Raw genomic sequence first — 23,577 nt, 5'->3', positions numbered from 1 at the left:
TGAGAGCAACCTGGAGAAGAGGCTGGAGGGCTCTCAGAGGGACGTGACCAGGACAGCTGGGGACTTGAGAGACTATCCTGTCATTCTGGCATGTAGAAAATTATACTGAGAGGCTCTTGGAGGGTGTGGATACAGTTAAAGAAAGTTACAAAGCAGCCCTAGCCGGTTTGACTCAGTGGATAGAGCTTTGGCCTGCGGTGGGGGGGTCCCACGTTCAATTCCAGCAGGGGCACATGCCCAGATTGCAGGCTCGATCCCTCCCCCGACCCCCGTAGGGGTGTGCAGGAGGTGGCCAATTGATGATCCTCTCTCATCATTGATGTTTCTATCTCTCTCTCTTCCTTCCTCTCTGAAATCAATAAAAAAAAATTTAAGAAAAAGAAAGTTGCAAAGCAAACAGAAAAAATGTTAATCACAGAAACAATAATATTGTACAATAAAGAAAACATTCTAAGTATTTTTAGCAGTGATCAACTTTATATAGTTACAATAATAGAAATACTGAATGTTGACTTAATAAAAAAAATTGACATAACCGTAGAGAATAAGTGAAGGTACCTGTGCATATATAAGGCCTCAGGATGTCAACATAAAATGTCTAAAGCTCATAAGTATCATTTGTGATTATATCCATTAGCTAGGTAAGATTTAAAAAACCAGAAGGAACAGCAAGTTGAAATGTAGACTTAGAAATGGGAAAGAGGACGGAGGGGGCTGGGCACCATTGTTCATTGTCAGACTTTGAACCTCATTTGACTTTAGAAAGCTATGAGCATATATTACTTTGATAAACAAACATTCGTAAGAATTAAAATGTAAGCGTTCAGCAGCCCTTCTTCTGTGCACATGTCGCTGATACAGTTTGATGTACATTGAAACGTAGTCCAGCATAAGTCTGATGTCCTCGACTGGCAGGCTCATTTGTTGAACCAAACCCATTTCCACTTGCACGTGGAGTAATTAAGTCAGACTCTTTGTATCGGAAGTCCTGCTGAAGACATTTATCATTTCCTCTACACCATGGAAATAGATTGGACTATGGCTCCTGGCTGTTGAGACTGTATGCTTATTAAAAATGGAGAGGTGCATGCAATACTAAATTGAGCTTTTTAATTATGTTAGATTTAATGATGTACCTTTGCCATGTACTTAATCTTCAGCAAATATTTACCCTTCCCAAACTGTCAGATTTGCAATTCATAACTTGTCAAATGAAGCATTTTCTCTTTCCTCTGCCCCCAGAAGGATCTCTGATGAAAATTATGGTCTTTTAAAAATAGCTGACTCATTCTCCTTTGTGGGGAACTTTTAACATTTCCATCCTTTGATTTGGAACTGACTCTTCTCACTCATATCAACCTTAGTCTGTACTTATTGATATATTTATTTTGGATACAGTTAATGTTTTTATTCTGCTATCTGGGTCATTCTCATAGAGAGATGGATGGGTGGGTGGATGGATAAATCGAGATAGATAGATAGATGATAGATAGATAGATAGATAGATAGATAGATAGATAGATAGATAGATAGATAGACAAAACTACACTAAGTGTGTGTAGAAATACAGTTCAGATAACAGAGGATACATCAAGCTTTGGTCTCACAGTTTCCAGTCCACAAGAGCTGTATAATGGTCATCTTCCCAAGCAGAGGTTAAACAGCCATCATTCTAATGCATCGAACACAGTTTCCAAAACCCTTTGATGAAAGTAGAATCAGGAAGATGTTCCATTAGAAAGTCTTGAAGTAACTTCAGGATACTTTTGAATATCCTTTTAACATATATAGTGGAAGTAATGTGAGGAGCTGGAGCTGAGGTGGTTATTGAGGCCTCGGTATGGGCATCTTCAGTGACTACTTAGTGATAGAATATTTTTTGATCCCCCATCACCCAAAACACTTGCAAACACTTTCTAGACCAAACATAAAACAGTCAAGTAAGTTAATGATACCTTTTTGAAGTTTGAAGCTGAGAAACTATGAGATGAGACTTAAAATTCTAGAGGTGATGTTAGGATTTTTGAGTAAAATAAATTGGAAGTTGTTCTTTGTGAGCACAAAAATTTGTATGTCAGGACTGCAGGCCTCACACCCATGAGCTTGACTGTGCACTGTCTTATTATTCTCTAATATGCTTTATGAGTCCTTGGGGCATACTTCCTGAACCTGCATCCTGACCCTGGCACTTACTAGCAGTGTGTCTTTAACCAAGTTTCTTAACCTCTGTGCCTCAGTTTCATTATCTGTGAGTTTATTGATTAGCCCACACAATGCCTATTCCAAGCTCATCGTACCATGATTTCTTGTCTTACAGAGGGTGGAAATTCCATTTCCAGAATCTCTTGCACAGCCAGTGTTCTGGATGTAAGTTAGCTCTGTTAATCCAATGCATTCCCATAAACCTTTGAATTTAGACCTAGATTGTGTGGGAAGAGAGAAATGGGGCCAGTACATTCATTTTTAGCTGGTGTGTCTAATGGCAGAGGCACATGGTTCTGGAACTAGCAACTGTAGCGATGGCTTCCTGATTCAGCAGGCAGCTTCCTATTGGGAAGCTTCCAGATGTAGCAGAAACTGTGTTACTTTGGTGCAGCCTTTGTAGCAGCAGCTTCCTAATTCTTTGGGTTCCTAATGGTGATAGAGGAGTAGCCCCTTTGGCTGTTTATTGGAGTAGCAATTCCTAAAAGCTCAGCCTACAGTGAGTTTCTGCAGCCCTCCCAACAATGACATGAACTGTGTTATACTTTTTAATACTGCTCTTTCTGCTTAAAGCAGCCAAAATGATTTATGTTGGCTGCAACTGAAGACCATGAACAGTCAACTTACCTCATAGAATTGTTGTAGGGTTCATTAGAGAATGCATTTACAGTACTTACAACATTATCTGGCATACTTTTTAAAAAATAAATTTTTAGGGCTTTTGGCCCAAGTAAATGGTATACCTACAAACATAAATAATATAGCTATTTATTAGTTTGTTGATTTGATCATTCATTCATTCAAACAAATATTTGCTGAATGTCTATTCTAATGAAGACAAGTTCTAATTGCCTTAGGGTAGTGGTTACCAACCTAACTGAACATTAGAACCTTCAGGAATCTTTTTTAAAAAACTTAATTTCTATACCACATCCAAGACTTAGTGAAGACAGGAAGTGTGTGTATGTGTGTAGATATTTTTTAAATTGAGATACAATTTTTATATAAAGTACACAAATCTTACGTGTTAAATACAGCTTGGTAGATTATATGTACATACCTGGTTAACTACTGTTCAGATCAAGATACAGAAAAACAGAAATGTGCATGAAAGATTTACGGTAAGCTTGGGTTTTTTAAGGGCTCCTTTTAGAAGCTAAAGTTACAAATGCATTTGAAGTTTTGCCACTCAGAGGTCAAACAAATGTAGTCATCTGGAATAACCAGTATAATTAGGCCATCTTTCTCTTTTTTCTTCTTCATAATACCCTACAAATTTGTATTCCTTTCTAGGCAATAAGGCAGTTTTATTTATATGTGAAATAAAATGAATTTAAGGAGGCCCTTATGTAACAGAAAATTCTAAAATACCAATAAGGTAGTAAATGTTACCAGTAATAACTTTGTGAGTAATAATCTTTGACTCTGTTTATCTTCTCATGATTGGCTTGGTTTATTTGCTAAAAGAGATTTAGCTACTTTCTTAATACTAAGCTATACGGTTTCTTTTGTGTGATCTCTTCAAAGAGAGTGACAATCATGAGAGAGTAAAAATAATTATTTTCTCTTTTTTCCAAAAGGGTGTTTGGAGCAGATATCTTGTTATGTGGGCCATTGGCTGCACAATTAGTATTGTAATTCTGAGGCTCCCAGAGAAGCAGGCATGAACTGAGTTAGGAAGATAAAGTTTGTAATTAATTGAAAAGTAAGTAGAAATAGTTGGTTACAGAGAAAGAAAATATCAACTGCAAAACATTAAAAGCATCTGCATTTTTTAAAATAAAACCAACTAGAACAACTTTGATTTTTGAATGATTTTGGATAATTGCTATTTATGGAATAAAACTTTCAGAAGCAAAATACAGGGTGGACATGAACTATACTTTTAAGATGATCACATGTGATTTGGGATCAAAGTCTAATATTGGAATACATTTTCAAAGATAGCTGGGCCATATTAATAAATCAAACCAACTCATGTTATCAAAGGGATAGAAAACACGAAAATTCATTTCTCTGTCTTCAGGCAAAATCTCTATAAATCAAGCTAGGTGATATGAATATTGTCCATTTTAAGTTCTTAGAGGATGAACTTTGGACTTTATTTACTTTATTCCAGCTCAGTCATGCACTTTAAAAGATCTTAAAAAATATTTTACCCAGCATTTTAAAAATGTTTGGTACAGGGAGGATTTGATATGAAGGCAATCTAGCCCTGACAGTTATCATTTTGTTGATCTGGCCAGTTAAGAGACTGCTATCTTAATTTCCTCACCCACCATTTCCTGCATGGCCCTAGGTTGGCCATTCTTTTCGATTAGAACTTTAAAGATATTATTCCACTGCCTTCCTGCTTACATTGCTGCTATTGAGATAGCAGCCAACTTAATCATCATTCATTTCTAGGTAATCTGTATTTTCCTATTGGGTGGTTGTAGAATTTTTATTCTTGCCTTTGATGATCTGCAGTTTTATCTTGTGCCTAGCTATAGAGTCCTTTTTATTTATCCTGCTTTTAAGACATTGTGATTGCTAAATTTGAGAATTCATGCTTTCATTAGTTCTAGGAAATTCTTACCCATTAATTCATTGTGTGTTGCCTTGCCCCTATTCTCTGTTATCTCTCTGAGAAATTCAAGTTAGATGCATAGTAGAGCATCTCACTTTGACTTGTTATTTTTTCTGTTTTGTTTTCTCCATCTCCTTGTCTCTCTGTGCTAAATTCTAAGTAACATCTTTAAATTTGATTTCCCTTTTCGATTTTTTTAGCAGTGTCTAACCTTGTTTTACCATTATGATTTGTCATTTCTCTAGTTATTTTTATTTCTTTTTCTAATTTACCTGTTCGCTTAAACTTTCTATTTCCTATTGTATATTTTAACATATTAAGCACATTTGTTTTATGTTCTCTGTCCATTAACTCCAATACTTAATGTTCTGCAAGTCTTCTTTTGGTGCTGGCTCTTCTTGTTTTCTCACTCTCAATAAAGGAGGCCTGTCCTGTTCAGTGTGTATTTTGTGAGTCATGTCCAATAGAACTTTATGTGTAGGGTTTCTTTTGAAGTTTGGATTGAGAGTACACTTCTCTAAAGAGGATTTGCATTTGGTTTCTCTAAACATAGGAGGGCACATCAATCTGGAACCATATAAAAATAAATACCTGGCTTTGAGGTTTGTAGACCACAAAAATAGTCCCAACTGAGACTACAAACATATGTGAGGTCTGGCTTATGGTTAAATCTTAGGAGAGATGTGTGTTCTCTCTCTCTCTCTCTCTCTCTCTCTCTCTCTCTCTCTCTCTCTCCCCCTCCCCCCTCACCTGAGGATATGTTTTTCTTGATTTGAGAGAGAGTGAGAGAGAGAGAGAGAGAGAGAGAGAGAGAGAGAGAGAGAGAGAGAGAAGGATCGCTGTGAAAGAGAAACATCGGTGGATTGCCTTGCATATGCACTCCAACTGAGGGATCAAACCCCAAACCTTTTGGTGCACGGGATGACGCTCCTACCAATTGAGCCAAAGCCAAGACAAACACGTTTTCTTACTGTGACCCTTTGCAAGGCATAAGTATTTTTTTCTAGTCCATCTTTTCTCAGAGGGCTCTCAGATTTACACAGTGATCTTTCAAGCACCTCATCCTACCATGATGCTAGACTTTGTGTCCCGACCCCTGTGTGGCCATTAAAGCTGGTGTGCTAGGTCTCCTATATGCACTTGCCTCTTGGAATGCCTACTCTCATTTTGCTTTTGGTCTCTAAGGACTTTATTTACTTTATTCCAGCTCAGTCATGCATTTTACAAGATTTCAAAAATAATATTTTACCCAGCATTTTTAGATGTTTGGTAACAGTGACGATTTTCAAAGTATCTTGTAAACCATATTCTATTGTCAAAAATATACAACTATCTCTGCAATCCTACTAGAAGTATCCTTGTAAAGGTGGAAATTCAATTCCATGTTTGCACCCACTTCTAGCCTTCATAATGAACCCATGTTAGAAACACTTTCAATACCAGCATGTCCTAAACCCCTCATGTCCCAGGTTTCCTGTCGTCCAGTCAGTCCCAGCTTTCACTTCTCTGCTGGTTATAGGCCTTTCTGCATAGGCTGCATCATATTATGCTATTTTAAATTTTGCTTGTGGAGTTTTCCATTTTCTCTGAGTTTTCCATGTTCTCTGAAGATTTTGGACCAGGAGAGAAAGCTCAAAGCTTTGCCTTCCTTCGGATTCAGCTGTAAATGGGGGAAGAGAGCAAGAGGAACGATCAAAACTTACCTCCTAGAACTGTTCTCATTTGATTGCCAGGCTCATATCACCTTTTTAGGTTTAACTCAGCACTACAGTTCTGACTCAGCCAGCGGTCATCTTGTGACCCTAGACCTTTTCTGTCTATTTTCCCAACTTTTTTTTTTTTTTTAATGCAGCCTATTTCTTCTTCTTCAATATATTTACTCACCCAAAATTTTCCTAAGGCTCTTTGCTTGATTTATAGTTTCCATCAATTTCCAAAAACCGGCAGGCTCCCTGCAGATTGAGTCATTTCAGTCCCACCTACACTCTGGTGCTGGTCGCCCTTGGGGACACGCGTCGGGGGACAGCTGGAGGGCCCTGCAGCCTGGGCTTCTGTGTTTGACGCTCCCACACACGGAGCCACCTGCTGTTTCCACCCACACTGGGATCATGTTTGCTTTGCAGAGCGTGCACTTGGGACCTCTCTGTAGTCATAGTCCCACTGCTGTGAGATGGGTAATGCTCACTGTGACTCATCCCATCAGCTCTGATGCCAGGATGGGGCAGTAGCTTTTGGGAAAGTGATGTTCCTTCTAGTCAGGAACGGATGCTTGTTCATCTAGACTTTCCTTATCTTAGGCGTCTGTCACTGAATAGTGGACATGGAGGAGCATTTGCAATCCACTCTTAAAAATCCCAGATGTTAAATGACAAAGACCTGTCAACTCTGCTGCCGATACTACTCTTGTCACCATGGTAATGATTTTAAGTAGATTTTATTTATTTACTATGTGCTGGGCTTTATGATAACAAATCATTAATTCTAACAACAGTCCTATGAAGTAGGAGCTGTTATTATCCCCAGTTCACAGGTGCGGACCTGGAAACTCAGCGATATTAAGTAACTTGCCCAAGGTCACATAGCCAGTGAGTGGTCAAGCTGGGACTCAAACTCAAGCCTTTAAATGAAAAGTCAATGCTCACACGCATCTCATCTGTCAGGACAGAAGCATTCGGCGTTCTCATTGATGGCTATGAGCCTTTTACAAAGGCCAGAACTTAAATCCATGTTAGGTCTGTCCTTTAAGGTAACACATCTGAAAGTATATGCACATCGAAACCATGCTGCCTGCCCTAGCACAGAACTGGTTTGGGAACTGCTTTGTGAGAAATGCTTTTGGAACCAACTTTTAAAACATAAGAAAAGCAACTTTTGGAGATAAACCTTGATTTTATATATGTTTTCTTTTCAAATATCTTTTTATTTTTCAATCACAGTTGACATACGATATTATATTAGTTTCAGGTGAAAAGCATAGCGATTAGACATTCGTATTCCCAACTTGCTTCCTAGCCCATGCTTGATCACCTCCAGTATTTGTCAGATTTCACTCCTAATGCCTCTTGACAGTTTCCCAAAAGCTAACTCTGCCCTCTGAGGATGGCGATTTGCCACCAGCGAGGACACCCAGCAGACGGGCACTGACAGAGGGGATGAAGTCACTTCCTAAGAGACGCCACTGTGCGCTCAGCAATGGCAGTGGCTTTAAAATAAGAGTCCCTCCTCCCCCAATGTTTTGAAGAGGGAGCAGTCAGCTATATTTTTACATTCTGGCGTTGGTATACAATTCAATCTGTTACTTCATAGGTGTGCTTATCGTCAATTTGACGTGAAGTGAAATCTGTTTACACAAATATGCATCTAACAAAAATTCTGTGTCTGGAAAACACGTCTTACTGCTGAGGTCAACTGTTGGATAGTAGTTCCGTTCCATTCCCCTTTAAATCTTAAGAGAAAGAAATATTGACTTGTGGATGTGGTCAGATTGTGAGGTTTCTGCTTTCCCAGCAAAGGAGAATGATCTCCCTGCTGTATGTCTCCAGCAACACTCCAAGCAGCATTTTTTAACGTGCTTATTTTTTCTGATAGTGAAGGTTAAGGTCAAAGTTTCCAGCACCATCTTAATTAGCTGCTCACATTTAACTTAACTCTGCTGAAGTAAACAGTGGCATCCAAAAAAAAGCAATGTTGCTATAGAAACCTAGATCTGAATCATTTGCTTTGCCTTTCTACTCCCAAGCGTTCCTTACTATCTAGGCCAGGATATGAAACAAATTTGCTGAGACCTCCCATGTAAAATGAAATGTGAAAAAACCATTTTGGGGGAAACATTTTAAGTGATTACTTTAGGGGTTATGGCGAAGCTCCTAATTCCAAATGGCTGCTGAGGAGGACGGCCTATCGGGCTCCCTTCTCCGTCAGCCTCGCCTGCCTCATTGTCCCCTCTCAGGGCTTGATGGGGTCAGCAGGGATCGTTATTCTTGCTCCCGCTCCAGCTGTAAGGTTCTGTTCCAGAAAGTGAGTAGGAGCAAATCATTCCCAATGGCTTTCCTAGCGGTAAAGGGCTCAGATTCTGATCCTTTAACTGGTTCTTACTTAACAAAGTGCAAAACGAAGCTGTTTTAAATTCAGCCTCAGGCAAAGCTTCAGTCTCGCAGCAAAGAAAAGAATTGTTAAGCATTTTTAGAATCCATGAAGAGCAGCTCAGACACACAAGGAATCAAGGAAATGAGAACCCAGATGAGAAGATACCATTTGAAACTTATTATCTGAATGGGCTAGGGAGGCTCTGAGCATCACCAACATGCAAATCTATCGCTGCTCCTAATTATGGCAAACGATAACCAGATGGAGATAATTTTAACTATGATAAGAAATTAATAAGATTAACCTTTTCCGGTTCTATTTGCCAATCCCTTCATCAAGCGATTCTGGAGACTTGGCCTTTGTCTCAGTTTTCTTGTCTGAATGAGACCAGGATGTTCCCCCCTTCACCCCCTCCCATCCCCTCCCACACACACACCCACACACAATATCACATTTTGGAAGTGATAAGCTAACACTGTGAGGGTTTTTTTTGCTTGAGATTTGCCATTAAACCAAAACCAAAACAAACCTTGAGGCTTCTCATGAAGTCTTTTTTTCACTCTCACATTCTTTTTAATCCCCTTCAGACTGAGGTAGAGCAAAGTCAAAGATGCAGCTTTCTTTGTAATTCATTTTGCATGCCATTAAAAAGGAGAGGGAAAAGAGACAAAACCCAATAGGAAAATGGTAAAGAATATGAGTAGACAGTTCACAGTATCAGAATCCCAAATGGCCAACACGTGCATGAAAAGCAGCTCAGACATACAAGGAATCAAGGAAATGAGAACCCAGATGAGAAGATACCATTTGAAATGTCTGGCAGTATCAGGGTTTGGCAAAGTGGTGGAGAAACAGGAAAACCCAGACTCTGCTGGGGAGGGTGAGGTGGGCGCGGGGGGAGGAGGGGGGAGCAGGTAAATGCTATAGCCACTTTGGATGAGGTAAAGTTGGATCCTAGTGAAATGGATAAGATTCCCTTCCACTCAGCCATTCTGCTTCTGGCCGTGTTTCCACGGAAAGGCTCACACAAGTGCACCAGGAGGCAGGCACCAGGGGCTCACTGAGGCCTTGTCTGTGATAATGAAAAATTAGACACAAGCTCTATACCCATCAGCAAGGGAATGGATGAAAAAATAATACAGTATGTTCCTATATTAGAATACTATATAAGGCAGATTCATATGTATCAACATTAGCTAGAACTAAAAAGTCATACAGTTGAGTGAAAAAAGCAAAAGCTTGTTCATTGAACCTAAAATTAAAATGACCACCATACACAAAGCAACAATTCTATTGCTTATGGAGAATATATATATATATATATATATATATATGTAAGGTATAAAAATGGGCTGGAAGGAATAAATTTCTGTAAAAGTGGTCAACTTTAGTTGAAATGTTTAATTCGTTAATAAGAAAAAAGAAGCAAATATATCTTAATTGCCGATTTGGGGTGGTATAAACTTGGATATTAGGGTTCCCTGTAAATTTCAGAGCATTTCCATTTCTGAAGAAAAGTATAATATGCCAAGGTAAACGTAAGATAGCTTACAGATCAGACAGTGGAAACTGGCCTTATATAACTGGCCGAGGCACCTAATTTTAGGGCTGTTGCACATATCTTTGTTTTTTTTCCCAGCATTCATTTTGTTTCTCAGCAGTTGCATTTTGCAGGACCCTGCCCTCTGCCCATTGCATCTGTTAGTCGTTAGGATGAAGGTGACAGCGCATGCCACCGCCCCTCGGGTGATTCATTCAGGTTTAGCTTCAGAGGTAAACAAGTCCAGAGACTGTGATTGCAAAAGCATCTGACCAGATCTCCCATCCCTTTGAGGTGTTAAGTTGGATTAAATGTCTTCATATCCACACCCTTGCCAATGCAGGAGCTTCAACATACACCTTCTTCCTATAGGAGAATTTTTCTTCCTTGTTCCTTTGTAATCAGGCTTGGCCACATGGTTTAACATTGGCCAGTGATAGGTAAACAGAGTGACAGGTTTCCCAGGCACTGCCTCCTTCACCACACCCTTTTCCCTCTGTTGTAGTTGAGACCCTGGCTGCCCCATCAGCTTGGGTTCCAGGATAAGGACAAAGATGATGCAGATCTACTTGTATGACACTGAGCTGGAAGATGAGAGGAAAAAAAATCCCTTGTTGTTTTATGCCCCTGAGATTTGGGGCTTGCTTGCTATGTGTCATAACCTAGCCCAGGGGTCGGCAAACTGCGGCTCCTTGAGTGCGGCTCTTCCACAAAATACCACGTGCGGGTGCGCACATACAGTGCGATTGAAACTTCGTGGCCACACTCAAGGGGCCAAAGAGCCGCATGTGGCTCGAGAGCCGCAGTTTGCCGACCACTGACTGACCTAGTCCATCCTGGCCTCACTGAGAAGGTAACACCTAAGCAGAGACCTGAAGGAGGAGAGGAGACCAGCCATGCAGATATGTGGAGAAAGCATGTTCCACTCAGAGAACAGCAAGTGCAAAGGTTCCAAAGAGGGAGCTTGCTTTTTTTTTTTTTTTTTTTTAAATAAGCACAAGTGTATTTAGAAAGTCACAGAGGTGGAAGAAATGGGTTCAGGAAACAAGTTACAGAGGCAAAAAAAAGGCCCTTGGAGCTTAGAAGAAAGAGAAAGGTAAAGGTACACAGCCTGGGGGGAAGAAGCCGGGACTGGAAAGGCTGGGCAGTTTCCATCCTAAGAGCTGTGAAGGGTGGGGATTTTAGGGGAGGATCTTAATAGAATAGTCATCAGCTTTTCAGGTACATCTTTTCAGAGTCATGGTCTCTACTGGCAGGCAGGCACCAGCACAGGGGGTGTTGAGTCAATGCTCCTGGTCCTGAGGCAGCCATGGCATCACTTGTCTGATGTTGCTGCTTTTCTGGGCCTGGAGCTGAAACACAACTGAGGCCTAGATGTATTTGATGTTGGTCAGAACTTATTGTCCTGGAGGCCTAATGCTTAAGGGCTGTTCTCCGGTTCCCTTGTTGGTTCCCCCTCTAAGGGGTCTAAATGCCAAGGCAGGAAAGGTCAGGGAGGTCTGAACCTCGTGGCCTGATATGCTAGGGGAGGGAAGGTTACCCTTGGGCGAGGTCCTTGTTTTCCTTGTTTTGTGCGTTGCTAGTCACCCGGGAAGTTCTGCCCTGGTGACCTTGTGCACCTGACCTATCTGCTCTGTTCACGTCTGTCTGACTCCTACCACATTCCCCCATGAAGGGAGGGAGCTCTCCTGATGCATTCCAGGACTGGAAGGAAGCCAGATTTTTCAAGGCAATGACGCCAAAGTGTGAGCAACCAGTCAGACTTTCACGCAGCCTGTAGGGCTGGAAATAGGGCTTAATCTTGCTGATCCTGTTCTCTCCTCTATGGAGTGGGAAGGCGGGAGTGAGAGAAATAGAACAGGGGATGAAAGAAGAGAGATTTGGAGCAGGCAGATGCAGACTAGGAGAGCAGGGCCCCCAGATCCACGGGCCACAGCCCCTCATATACTAAACTGGTAGTGTCACCGTGTGGAGAGCTTGTGAGGCCTCTGAAGTTTGACCACTGCCATAAAGAAAGTGAGTCCTTGCATCCAAAGAGCGCTAACAACTGACCAATGATAACCAAAACATCCCTCTCCCCCATCCATCTTGTTCTTCTCATGCCCATGAATTTTTCTTAGAGCCACACAGAACCCAAGCAACCTCCAACAGACAAACCAAGGCAGCAGGGTTTGTCTTAGAAGTGTGCTGGGCAGTGCCCAGCAAAAGGGGCAGCTTCCCCTCTGAGCAGCATAGGAGACTGTGCATGCCACATATTACTTCTTTCCTTAAATCCTGATAATTCTCCATGTTTTAAAATGAAGTCGTAGGTTTCTTTCGGCTCTGTGCAGACTTAAAACCACAGACCCTCCCAATTAGCGGTTGTTAGTAAAAGAAACGCTGGGCAAATAAGGCTGAGTGGGCAGTGATTGATGCTGATGCAAGAAGGAGACAGAATTCTAAATATCAAATTTATGCAGAGGAAACTTGATAGAGTTGCAGAGGTATAATCCTGCTGTGTGTATCAGCCACAGAAATAGCCAGGAAGATTCTCTGGAAGAAACCCCTGTTAACCACTTGGGTTTCTAAAAGCTAATGGCGCCTCTCGCAGAACACAACCATTAATCTCAAATGCTCCATGCTAATTGGTTGTCTCGGATTACTGAACTCAAATTAGCATCTGTAACTCCTAAAGATATAAAAATAGGTCGATAAGAATCTCAAATATCTATATGTTTTCTCTCTTTGGCCAAAAGAAAAGTTAACAGCCCTGGCCAGTGTGGCTCAGTTGGTTGGAGTATTGTCCTGTACACAAAGGCTAACATGGGCCAAATAAACAAGGTTTAAGATTATGTGGGCCACAAAAAAACAAAAGCTTCAATTTTCATAGAAACATAGGTTTTTTTCGATAGAGACATGCTGAATACAAAGGGCTGAGTAATCGTTAACATAAAATAATAGAACATTTTAGCCCTATCTGGTTTGGCTCAATAGATAGAGCTTCGGTTTTCGGACTGAAGAGTCCCAGGTTCGATTCTGGCCAAGGGCACATGCCTGGGTTGCTGGCTCGATCCTCAGTAGGGGGTATGCAGGAGGCAGCCAATCAATAATTCTCTCTCATCATTGATGTTTCTATCTCTCTCTCCCTCTCCCTTCCTCTCTAAAATCAATAAAATATATTTAAAAAATAGAACATTTTAATAAAAAATAATGTTTTTTCTTGAACATTAACTTACCAGACACTGAATAACTGCACAAATTAATAAGCATAACACAAATAAACTTATTTTTCTTGTTCTCCGAAAGCGAAATATTTCCTGTTGCGCACACCAAACAAGCCAGTCCTAGACTAATGACATGGCAATTGGCTGCTAAAATATTCGCTGCTAGTATTAGTGGAAAGAAATGGTGTGCCTGCACTTAAGGTGCCTAAGGGAAATGAATGCAACACGATTATAGTAATCAGTCATTAGCGAACGTTGTAGTTCGTTATTAATAATTATGTATAACAGGATATTGTAAAAGTTAAGTTATGAGATTTTTATTAAAACATTTCTCACATACCGTTATATTGGCTGGGCCGCAAAAATATTTATTGTGGGCCACATGCAGCCTACAGGCCTCGGGTTTGACATACACTGAAGGGTGCGGGTTCAGTACCCAGTAGGAGGGAGCCAATCAATGTTTCACTCTCACATCGATGTTTCTCTCTCTCTCTCCCTCTCCCCTACTATTTCTCGAAAATCAATAAAAGCATGTCCTTGGGTGAGGATTACAAAAAAGAAGAGTTAAGAAACAGATGTTCTGGTAGATAGGTGGCCTTAACACAGTGCATGCAAAAGCATTGTCATAGAAAGCCCTGTCCTCCTTTTCTTCTTAGTAATTCCTAAAGAAACTTTATTTGTAATTGAAAGCCTATTGAAATGAAAAGGGAAGTTCCATCCAATTTAAGTAATGCCAGAATTAGGATGGGTGGTTAGGCCCTTGCTTAGGAAAAAAACACACAAAAAAACTCAAGGTCTGAGAAGGCAGGAATGCATAATGCGAATGGGTACCAGCAAGAAATCCATTGTGCAAGAATCAACAGCAAGGCGAGCTCAGGGCGAATCAATATATTGTGATGCAGTAGGATTCAGCCTTCACTTCCTACTCCTTCCACAATCCATCCTTGAGCCAGAATTCCTGAGAGAGTAAGGGGCACTACTGGAATTTGGGGACATTATGGTTCTTGGTTTATGGAATTATCCTCTACATCAGTGATTTTCAACCTTTTTCATCCCGTGGCACACATAAACTAATAACTAAAATTCTGCAGCACACCAAGAAATATATTTTTTGCCAATCTGACCAAAAAATGGTATACTTTTGATTCATTCACACCAGTCAACTATTGCTGTGTTGACTGCTGTCATTTTTATATTTGACAATCTCAGGGGAAAGAGGTCAGTGCTCCTGACTAAATAGTCAGGGATTGCATGTTTTTTTTTTGTTTGTTTGTTTGTTGTTTTTTTAAAATATATTTTATTGATCTTTTTTTACAGAGAGGAAGGGGGAGGGATAGAGAGTTTGAAACATCGATGAGAGAGAAACAACGATGAGAGAGAAACATCGATCAGCTGCCTCCTGCACATCCCTTCCTGGGGATGTGCCCTCAACCAAGGTACATGCCCTTGACCAGAATCGAACCTGGGATCCTTGAGTCCGCAGGCCGACGCTCTATCCACTGAGCCAAACCGGTTAGGGCTGGTATTGCATGTTTTAACAATTCTTCCAGCATGCCGGTTGAAAATCACTATTCTAACTTGTAGGATATTTATATCCTTGACCCCATCACTAAATGCAAGTAGCATTTTCCAATCACTGGCACAAAAACGTCCCCAGTCTCTCCCTAGAGTAGACATTATAGTCCCAAGCTGAGAGCCCTATAAGTCAGGGCTATATCAACAGGTAGAATATGGTGGGGCTTGAACATAGCTGTGAGAATGCAACATTGGGCAGCAACTGACCAAGTTATCAAAGAGCCATCCTTCTGTCTACATTTAGTGCATTAGGAAAAGAGAAGCAATTAGCTTTATTTTCTGGTGAAGAAACAGTGATGTCCAAAAGGCCACACCAGACACATGATTAAAGAGATGGCTTTGTAGTTGGCAGTAATGCAAATTTTAAAAGGAAATCAAAGACTGAAATGAGCTGGAGGCAGGTTCAAAAGAACTGACTGAAGCAGTGACTGATTCAACCCATATTGTTATTGCTCTTTGGAAAGAGATTGGGGGGAGCTGGGGTGTCTTTGAAGATGAATTGCAGTCTGCTTGACATTTGCAAGAAAAATAGAGAAAACAGGCTAATTTTTTTTTTTGGATTCTTTTGGACACTGAGTTTAGCACACCTAATTTCAAAAATTACGTATAATAATGAAGCTCCAATGAAAACTTAAAATCCTGCATATCAAAGTTGTTGACCAGTTAATAAGTACATGCTATGCTCCTTGGAATGTTCTGTGTAGATGCTGCCTCGGGTGGGCAGTTTCAGGAACTCTCCCACTTCCCCAGTGTTACTATGGAACATCTCCTTCTCCCTTTCATTCTTCCCACTGACAACTAAACACAACACAGGATTTTCAACCAGACCTTTTTGCTACAAAGAACATGATCGGGATTGCTTGATGGGGGCTAGGATTAGATGGCAGTAATGTTGTCCCTGTTAATTTCCTGATGTTGATGGTTGCATTGGGGTTATGTGGAAGAATGTCCTTGCTGGTAGGAAAATCAGGGTGGGCATCAGGTTGGCAAATAATTAATGAGAAATAGTTGTTTGTATTGTGCTTGCAAGTTTTCTATTAGTTTGAGATCATTTCAAGAAAAAAATTAAAACAAGCCTCTGGAGAATAATTGTAAAACTTCTTTCGGTGGCCTACTTTATTATTTTTTTTTCCTACTTTATTATTAAAACAAACAAACAAAAGACTTAGCTCAGGGCTTGGCAAATAGTATTCGCCTAACAAATGGTACTGCTGTTAGAGAGCCAAGGGAAGGGGCGAAGGGTCCTGCAGTGGCAGGGTGAGGGGTCCCTACCCATCTGCTTTCCCACAGATGATTGGTTCGGGGGCCATAAGGTAGGACAACAGGGGCTGAGAGATTGACCCTGCAACTCAAGTACGTGCCCTTGACTGGGAATCGAACCCAAGACCCTTTGGTGTGTGGGCCAACACTCTACCTGAGCCACACCAGCCAGGATACCGATATTTTTATTGTAACTACTAATTAAGTGGATGGGGAGTGGGCGTGTAGAATTAAAGCATGTAATTAATTACAGCATATATTAGAGCAAAAAAGGGAAAATATAGTATTTTGATTTAAAGTATAAAAGTTTAAAGCATAAAGCTGGTGGCAACTTACAAATTATTTGTGTAAAATCTTTTCTAGAAAAATGATACAAAAGTTCTTTGTTTCAAAAGACTTAAGAGATTCCTATGTTAAGAATTAGGGTGCCCAGAGAGATACAGAAAGTTAGGTCAAGAACTAGGATTTGGCTCCAATTATGGTTTCTTACTGTCTATTGTTAAATCTCTTAGTTTATTTGTTACTCTTCCTTTAAAAAAACAAAAGGGTGGTTTTAATTTAGAGATAAAGAGTCTGTAGGATTATGTAGGGAGTAAAGAAAGAAATATCTGAGCTGTGTAAATGCCCAGAACTGTCTGCATTGGGGGTCTGCACTGTGTCTGTGCAGTGCATCCCTTTGGCATCTGGTGGAGCCCATGAACGCAGAATAAAGTTTTTAACTGCATGAAGTAAAACATATAAACTTACCAAGGGAAAACACTGAAATGTAGCTATTAAAATACATAAAGAACAAAATATGATATTGTAATGAATATATGTTTGTTAAATTAATGTTTAAATAATAAGATCTAGCATCAGGACCAATAACTGTGGTGATTTCATAGTGGTTGTCTTAGTCTACTTGGGCTGCCATAACAAAATACCATAAACGGAATGGCTTAAGCAAAAGAAATTATTTTCTCACAGTTCTGGACGCTGGAAGTCCAAGGTCAGGGAACCAGCATGATCAGGTGCTGCATTCCGCTTGCAGCAGAATGTGATGGAAGAGTCTCTCCCTGGCTTGGAGAAGTCCGCCTTCTTGTTGTGTCCTCCATGGCCTTTCCTCAGTTCCTTCACATGACGAGAAAGAGGGGGAGAGAGAAAGAAAAATGAGAGAGGTCTTCCTCTTCTTAGAAGGCCACCAATCTTATCTGATTGAGGCCCCACCTTTATGACCTCATTTAATCTTAGTAACCTCCTAAAAGGCTCATCTCCTTTAAGGATTAGGACTTTAACATATGAATTTTGGAGAAACACAGTTCAGTCCATAGCATAGTGATGGGCATACGTGATATTTCAAAACATGTTCAATAAACTATAATGTGATATGAAAATAGCTGTGATCTACTGGTGATAAAGTCACATGTATTGCTGCTAATGGGTTTATTGCCTACATTCATCATGGAAGGAAATGTGTGATTTTAGATAGATGTTAGTGAAAATAAAGATATGATATTTTTCCCATCCAAGTTCACAGCCACTCTGAACTTTTTTACAAGGACCTCAGGTTAGGAACCCCTGAAACATGTTCTTGTTTTGGGCAAACAAGTGGCATACCCCCAGGACGGTGGGAACAGATTCAGAAATCATCTGATTCTGCCCATTGCCCATTACCCAGGAGCAGTAAGTGTGTTGCATTAGAAAGAGACATCACCTGCTTTGGGCTGGCTTTCTGATATTTTTGAGTGTGTGTTTGAGTATTGGGATGTGTTTGTCTTACAGACAGCGGTCACCTAAATACTACACAACGTGACTCCTGGGCCTCTGAGAACTTCTGGGTCGACCCTTCTGTAAATGGCCAACCAGAGACCAAGGCAGAAGATGAGGAACTTCGGAAATCCCTGGATAGACTCTATGAGATGTTTGGCCACCCACCACCAGCCTCTCGAAACCCACTCTCTGCATCTGTCTGCCAGTGCCTGTCTCAGAAAATTGACGAACTGCAGGGCCAGGAGAGCCAGAAGTACGCCCTCCGCAGTTTTCAAATGGCCCGCGTCATTTTCAACCGGGATGGCTGCTCCTTGTTACAGAGGTATTCCAGGGACGCCCGATTCTACCCGCTGGGAGAAGGGAGTCAGTCTCTGGATGACGAAAAGCCAACCCCAGGACTTTCCAAAGACATTGTTCGTTTCCTCTTGCAGCAGAATGTGATGGGAGACCCATAACTGGTGCCTGGTGCCCAGAGCAGGCCACTGTCAGTGCACCACCCAGGTCCCTTCTGGTCTGTCTTGCCAGCTGTGTGCCCCGCCCCCAGCTAAGTGCTCTGCAGCCAACAGCTGGCATCTGTGACCAAGTATTAGAGGCTGGTCAGCCCAAATAGAGAGCCATCGGTGCCTGGGAATTTTACAGCCCCCGTGGCCACATGCCCTCCTACCTTCCCCTTTGGCCTGAGGCCAGTGATGGGCTGGTTTGGGAGTTCAAAAAGCCCAGCTTCCTTGTCTCAAAGGAAGACATGCTCTGTGGCATAATTTACTCTTTGGAGCTTCAGGCCGATGCTGTCTTTCCATTCATTCACCTATTGGTGCCACCTATGAGCCTTTCCCCAATAAATCGCTTGTACTTGAATCCTTTTTTTTGTTTGTTTTGTTTTGTTTTGTTTTTTTGTTTTTTTGTTTTTTTGTTTGTTTTTTAATTAAATCTTTATTGTTCAGATTATTACATTTGTTCCTTTCCCCCCCCCCCCATAACTCCCCTCCTCCCAATTCCCGCCCCACCCTCCGCCCTCACTCCCCACCCACTGTCCTCATCCATAGGTGCACGATTTTTGTCCAGTCTCTTCCCACATCTCCCACACCCCTTTCCCCCCCAAGAATAGTCAGTCCATTCCCTTTCTATGTCCCTGATTCTATTATAATCAACAGTTCATTCTGTTCATCAGATTATTTATTCACTTGATTCTTAGATTCACTTGTTGATAGATGCATATTTGTTGTTCATAATTTGTATCTTTACCTTTTTCTTCCTCTTCCTCTTCTTAAAGGATACCTTTCAGCATTTCATATAATCCTGGTTTGGTGGTGATGAACTCCTTTAGCTTTTCCTTATCTGTGAAGCTCTTTATCTGACCTTCAATTCTGAATGATAGCTTTGCTGGATAAAGTAATCTTGGTTGTAGGTTCTTGGTATTCATCACTTTGAATATTTCTTGCCACTCCCTTCTGGCCTGCAAAGTTTCTGTTGAGAAATCAGCTGACAGTCGTATGGGTATTCCCTTGTAGGTAACTGAGTTTCTTTCTCTTGCTGTTTTTAAGATTCTCTCTTTATCTTTTGCTCTTGGCATTTTAATGATGATGTGTCTTGGTGTGGTCCTCTTTGGATTCCTTTTGTTTGGGGTTCTCCGCGCTTCTTGGACCTGTAAGTCCATTTCTTTCACCAGGTGGGGGAAGTTTTCTGTCATTATTTCTTCAAATAGGTTTTCAATATCTTGGTCTCTCTCATCTTCTGGCACCCCTATAATTCTGATGTTGGTACGCTTGAAGCTGTCCCAGAGGCTCCTTACACTATCCTCGCATTTTTGGATTCTTTTTTCATTTTGCTTTTCCGGTTGGATGTTTTTTGCTTCCTCGCATTTCAAATTATTGACTTGATTCTTGCGCTCCTCTGGTCTGCTGTCGGGCGTCTGTATAATATTCGTTATTTCAGTCCGTGTGTGGTTAATTTCTAGTTGGTTCCCCAATATAAGATCGAGGGTCTTATTAGTTTTCGTGTAGATCTCATTAAGTTTATCGGCAGCTTCTAAACAGTTCTTGAGAGACCTTAAAAGTGTGGTTCTGAACTCTATTTCTTCCATTGACAATTTTGTCCTGTTTCTTTGTCTCCGCATTTTGTTATGCTTCCTTGGTGCACCCCCTAGTGGTCTTTGTTCGCAGTCTTATAGATAAATCTTGATTGTTGTAGCTAATTCCAGGGAGGGTTTGACCTCCAGGCCAAGTGGCTATGAGAATCAGCTGTGTCAGCAGTGAGAGAACTTCTGTCCTCTAGGGAGGTGCTAATCTAGCCTTTGCCTGAGGCTATCCGGCAAATGCCTTTGCCTGGGGCTATCCGGCAAATGCCTCTGTGCAGGGCTTGGGCGGGGCGGGTCGCACAGGATCAACAGGGTGGGCTGGAGAGAGCAGTTATGGCGGCTCTCAGTCCTGTCCCCAGGGGCTCTGCCTCTCTGAGTCCCAGCACCCGCTGCAAAGCTCGGAGAGAAAGCTGCACTCGCTCTGACCGAAGCCAGACAGTCCCGCTTCTCCCGTTTGAGTCTGGGTCCCTAAAGACTCGCCCGGATCTGGTGCTCAGAGGCTGCGACTCCCTCCCGATTGAAAACAACAACCGCGCCCTCCGCCGCCAGCCCACTCCGCACCTCAGAATTTGACTTCAGCACTGCGCCTCCTCTGAGTGTCCGTATGCGTTTCTCTTTCCTCCTAGTTGTAGGACTTCCACTCAGCCAGCGTTCCTGTGGTTCTGGGTGATGTCCCTTCCGTTTTTTGGTTTCACTTTTGAAGTAGTTGTTCAAAGCAGCAAACTCTGGCGTTAACCTATGCCGCCATCTTGGTTCTCCGCAATCGTACTTGAATCCTTGACTCAGAGTCCACTTCTGGGAAAACCAGACCTAAGGGAACAGGCTTCCATCAGAGGGATTTTTTGAAGGGAATAAAACCATGCTGAATCAAGTAAAGAATTATACCATGTCGTAAAACTGTGACCACGCGATTGAGAGCGTCTGTCCCAGAAGAATACAAAGATTTCAATACGCTTCCAAAAAAGTGCTTCGCATCTTAGTCAGGCCCTTGCCTCTCCAAATCCAGAACTGCCTATTTTATAATACCACCTGGGAGTGGAAGGGACATGTGGACCTCCTAAAATAACAGCTAGGAATCGCAAATTAAAGAAAAAATAAGGTCTCTTCATCTCCGCCAGATTGCAAATGTGAAAGGTGAGGAGAAAATAAAGGTGCTCCACATACCCAAGTATGCGCAAGCTCAGGATGATGAGCTGGGTGGGCCAGTGGCCTTGTCAGCTTGTGGTGGGAGAGAGTGAGGAGTCCTTTGCCCAGGTGCACTCCTTCCTCTGGTGGTTTCTGCCTTCTGCCTGCCGCCAGCACCTCTGCCACCTTCTGAATGGTTGACCCCCTCACCCCTGCCCTGTCCTGACTTCACCAGGGAGTGGCTTTACCTTGTCTTTTTAGATTATTTTTTAAATTTATCTCTTAGTTATAGTTAAAAAATACAATATAATATTATATTATTTCAGGCATATAACAGTGATTAGACATTTATGTACCTTTTTTTTAAATATGTTTTTATTGATTTCAGAGAGGGAGAGAGAGATAGAAACATCAATGATGAGAGGGAGTCATTGATTGGCTGACTCCTGCATGTCCCTTACTGGGGAATGGAGCTCGCAACCCAGGCATGTGCCCTTGACCAAAATCGAACCCAGGACCCTTCAATCTGCAGGCCAATGCTCCATCCACTGAGCCAAACCAGTTAGGGCAACATTTATGTATGTTATGAAATGATCCCCCAATAAGTGTGATATCCATCTGACATCATACAATATTATTGACTATATTCCTTGTGGCTTTAAATCGCCGATGCAGGCTTGTGCTGGCAGGTGCTCTGCTCCACAACTGTGTCCTGAACCCCCATTTGAGACTCAGTTGGTAGATGACGTCACCTGGGACCAAGTTCCCTGCAACTGTCATTGGAAACCTCGCAGTAATCCTTACCTAGACAGTTCTCCAAACAAACTGCATTGACAGGAAAGGGTTATATCAATCGTTTCGGGGGGAACAAGAAGAGAAGCTGGCAATGCTGTGCAGTTAGATTTGGAGAAACTTCTGATGAAATTTAATTGGCATAAGATCCCCTAAGCTTTTCAGAAACCATATTAGGCAACTAGATCAGCCTAACCGTGACCATTCAGAGTGAATGTGTCCTTGCAGGCAGGTTCCTTGGGGACTCTGGGATGGAGACAGAAGCCTTTTAAAGGTCAGGAAGGTCAGACATAAGAAACATTTCAGACGTAAGACACAGTTCCACATTGACGTGCAGAGGCACCAGTGGAAGGAGACCTAAGTGGTAGGAAACAGGAAATGAACAGGCCTCTGAGAGACTTGAGAAAACAAGCCACCCAATTTTCCTCCGACCAGCAGTCTTCCCCCACGGGCCTCTGCTCTTCAACTGGCCCCACATAGTCTGAAACCAATGGGACTTATAATAGAAAATCCTCAGGTTGAATTTGAAGGTCAGCCTAGTTTTATTGTTTTTTAATGTGAAGCAAATTAATAGATGCCCTTGAAGAATGTTGTAGTTCTTAGTATCATGCAGTCACGGAAATATTGGAGATTAGTTTCCATGGCTACCAACAAAAAAGAAACTGACTTATTTTATACTGTTTTCATTTTTTTTCTTTCCTAATTGAGATTTTGTTTGTTTTGAGGATCAGTACACAGACATATCAATTTGTACACAATTCTTAGCATACATACCAAAAATGTAAAGTCATGTAGTTGTCATTCTTTTCTAAACAGTTATTCCAGTGACTTTCCAGCTTAAAATGTAGAGGCTAACTTTCCTTAATAGAGTATCAAGTACCAATATCTTCAAATGTTGATACGCTGTTACATCAAAGTCCCACTAATTCACAATTTAGTAGCATATATACTACATAATCAAATTTTCAATCTTTCACAGCACACTGACAAAGTTACTAGGAAAACTGGACTACCACCAAAGATGTTACAGATGCACAGAATTCTGACAGGGAGAGCCAAGATCAAGGAGTGGTTTTTTAGGAAACAATGCTACCAAAAAACATGTGAATAGAAGTAATTTAAAATGTTCAAGACATAGCAAATGCATGACTGACTCCAAATTGCCAGTGAGTATGCTTTGTAATAAAGGATATAAAAACTACCCCCATCAATGGAATGTTAAGCTGACACCCAAGACAATCAAAGTCTCCCATATTCAGTATCCCACTATTTTCTGATTGTACCAAAAATAATAAACAACCAGCAAATGATTTCACCTCTTTAAAAAAAAAAAAAAGCATTTAAGCATTTACACTTTTTAAAAAATGGGATAAGGTGGAATTCCCTTCTCTTTAAAAACGTT

General features: G+C 41.3%; 1 protein-coding gene across 3 annotated transcripts in view; it reads left to right on the top strand.

The window, feature by feature from the left end:
• SHLD1 (shieldin complex subunit 1) overlaps positions 1 to 19,129 on the top strand; it is a 69,975-nt gene extending 50,846 nt beyond the window's left edge. For 2 of the 3 annotated variants that reach the window (XM_059705602.1, XM_059705601.1), the window contains exon 3: positions 18,197 to 19,129. In XM_059705602.1, the coding sequence (XP_059561585.1) occupies positions 18,197 to 18,639 (443 nt within the window). In that variant the 3' untranslated portion in view covers positions 18,640 to 19,129. The remainder of the gene's footprint in view (positions 1 to 18,196) is intronic. The other variant, XR_009454033.1, reaches the window with a different exon arrangement.
• Positions 19,130 to 23,577: the final 4,448 nt, after the last annotated feature.

The sequence above is a fragment of the Myotis daubentonii genome, chromosome 8, assembly GCF_963259705.1.
Source record: "Myotis daubentonii chromosome 8, mMyoDau2.1, whole genome shotgun sequence".
Taxonomy (NCBI): domain Eukaryota; kingdom Metazoa; phylum Chordata; class Mammalia; order Chiroptera; family Vespertilionidae; genus Myotis; species Myotis daubentonii.
This window is presented reverse-complemented; position numbering and strand designations above follow the sequence as displayed.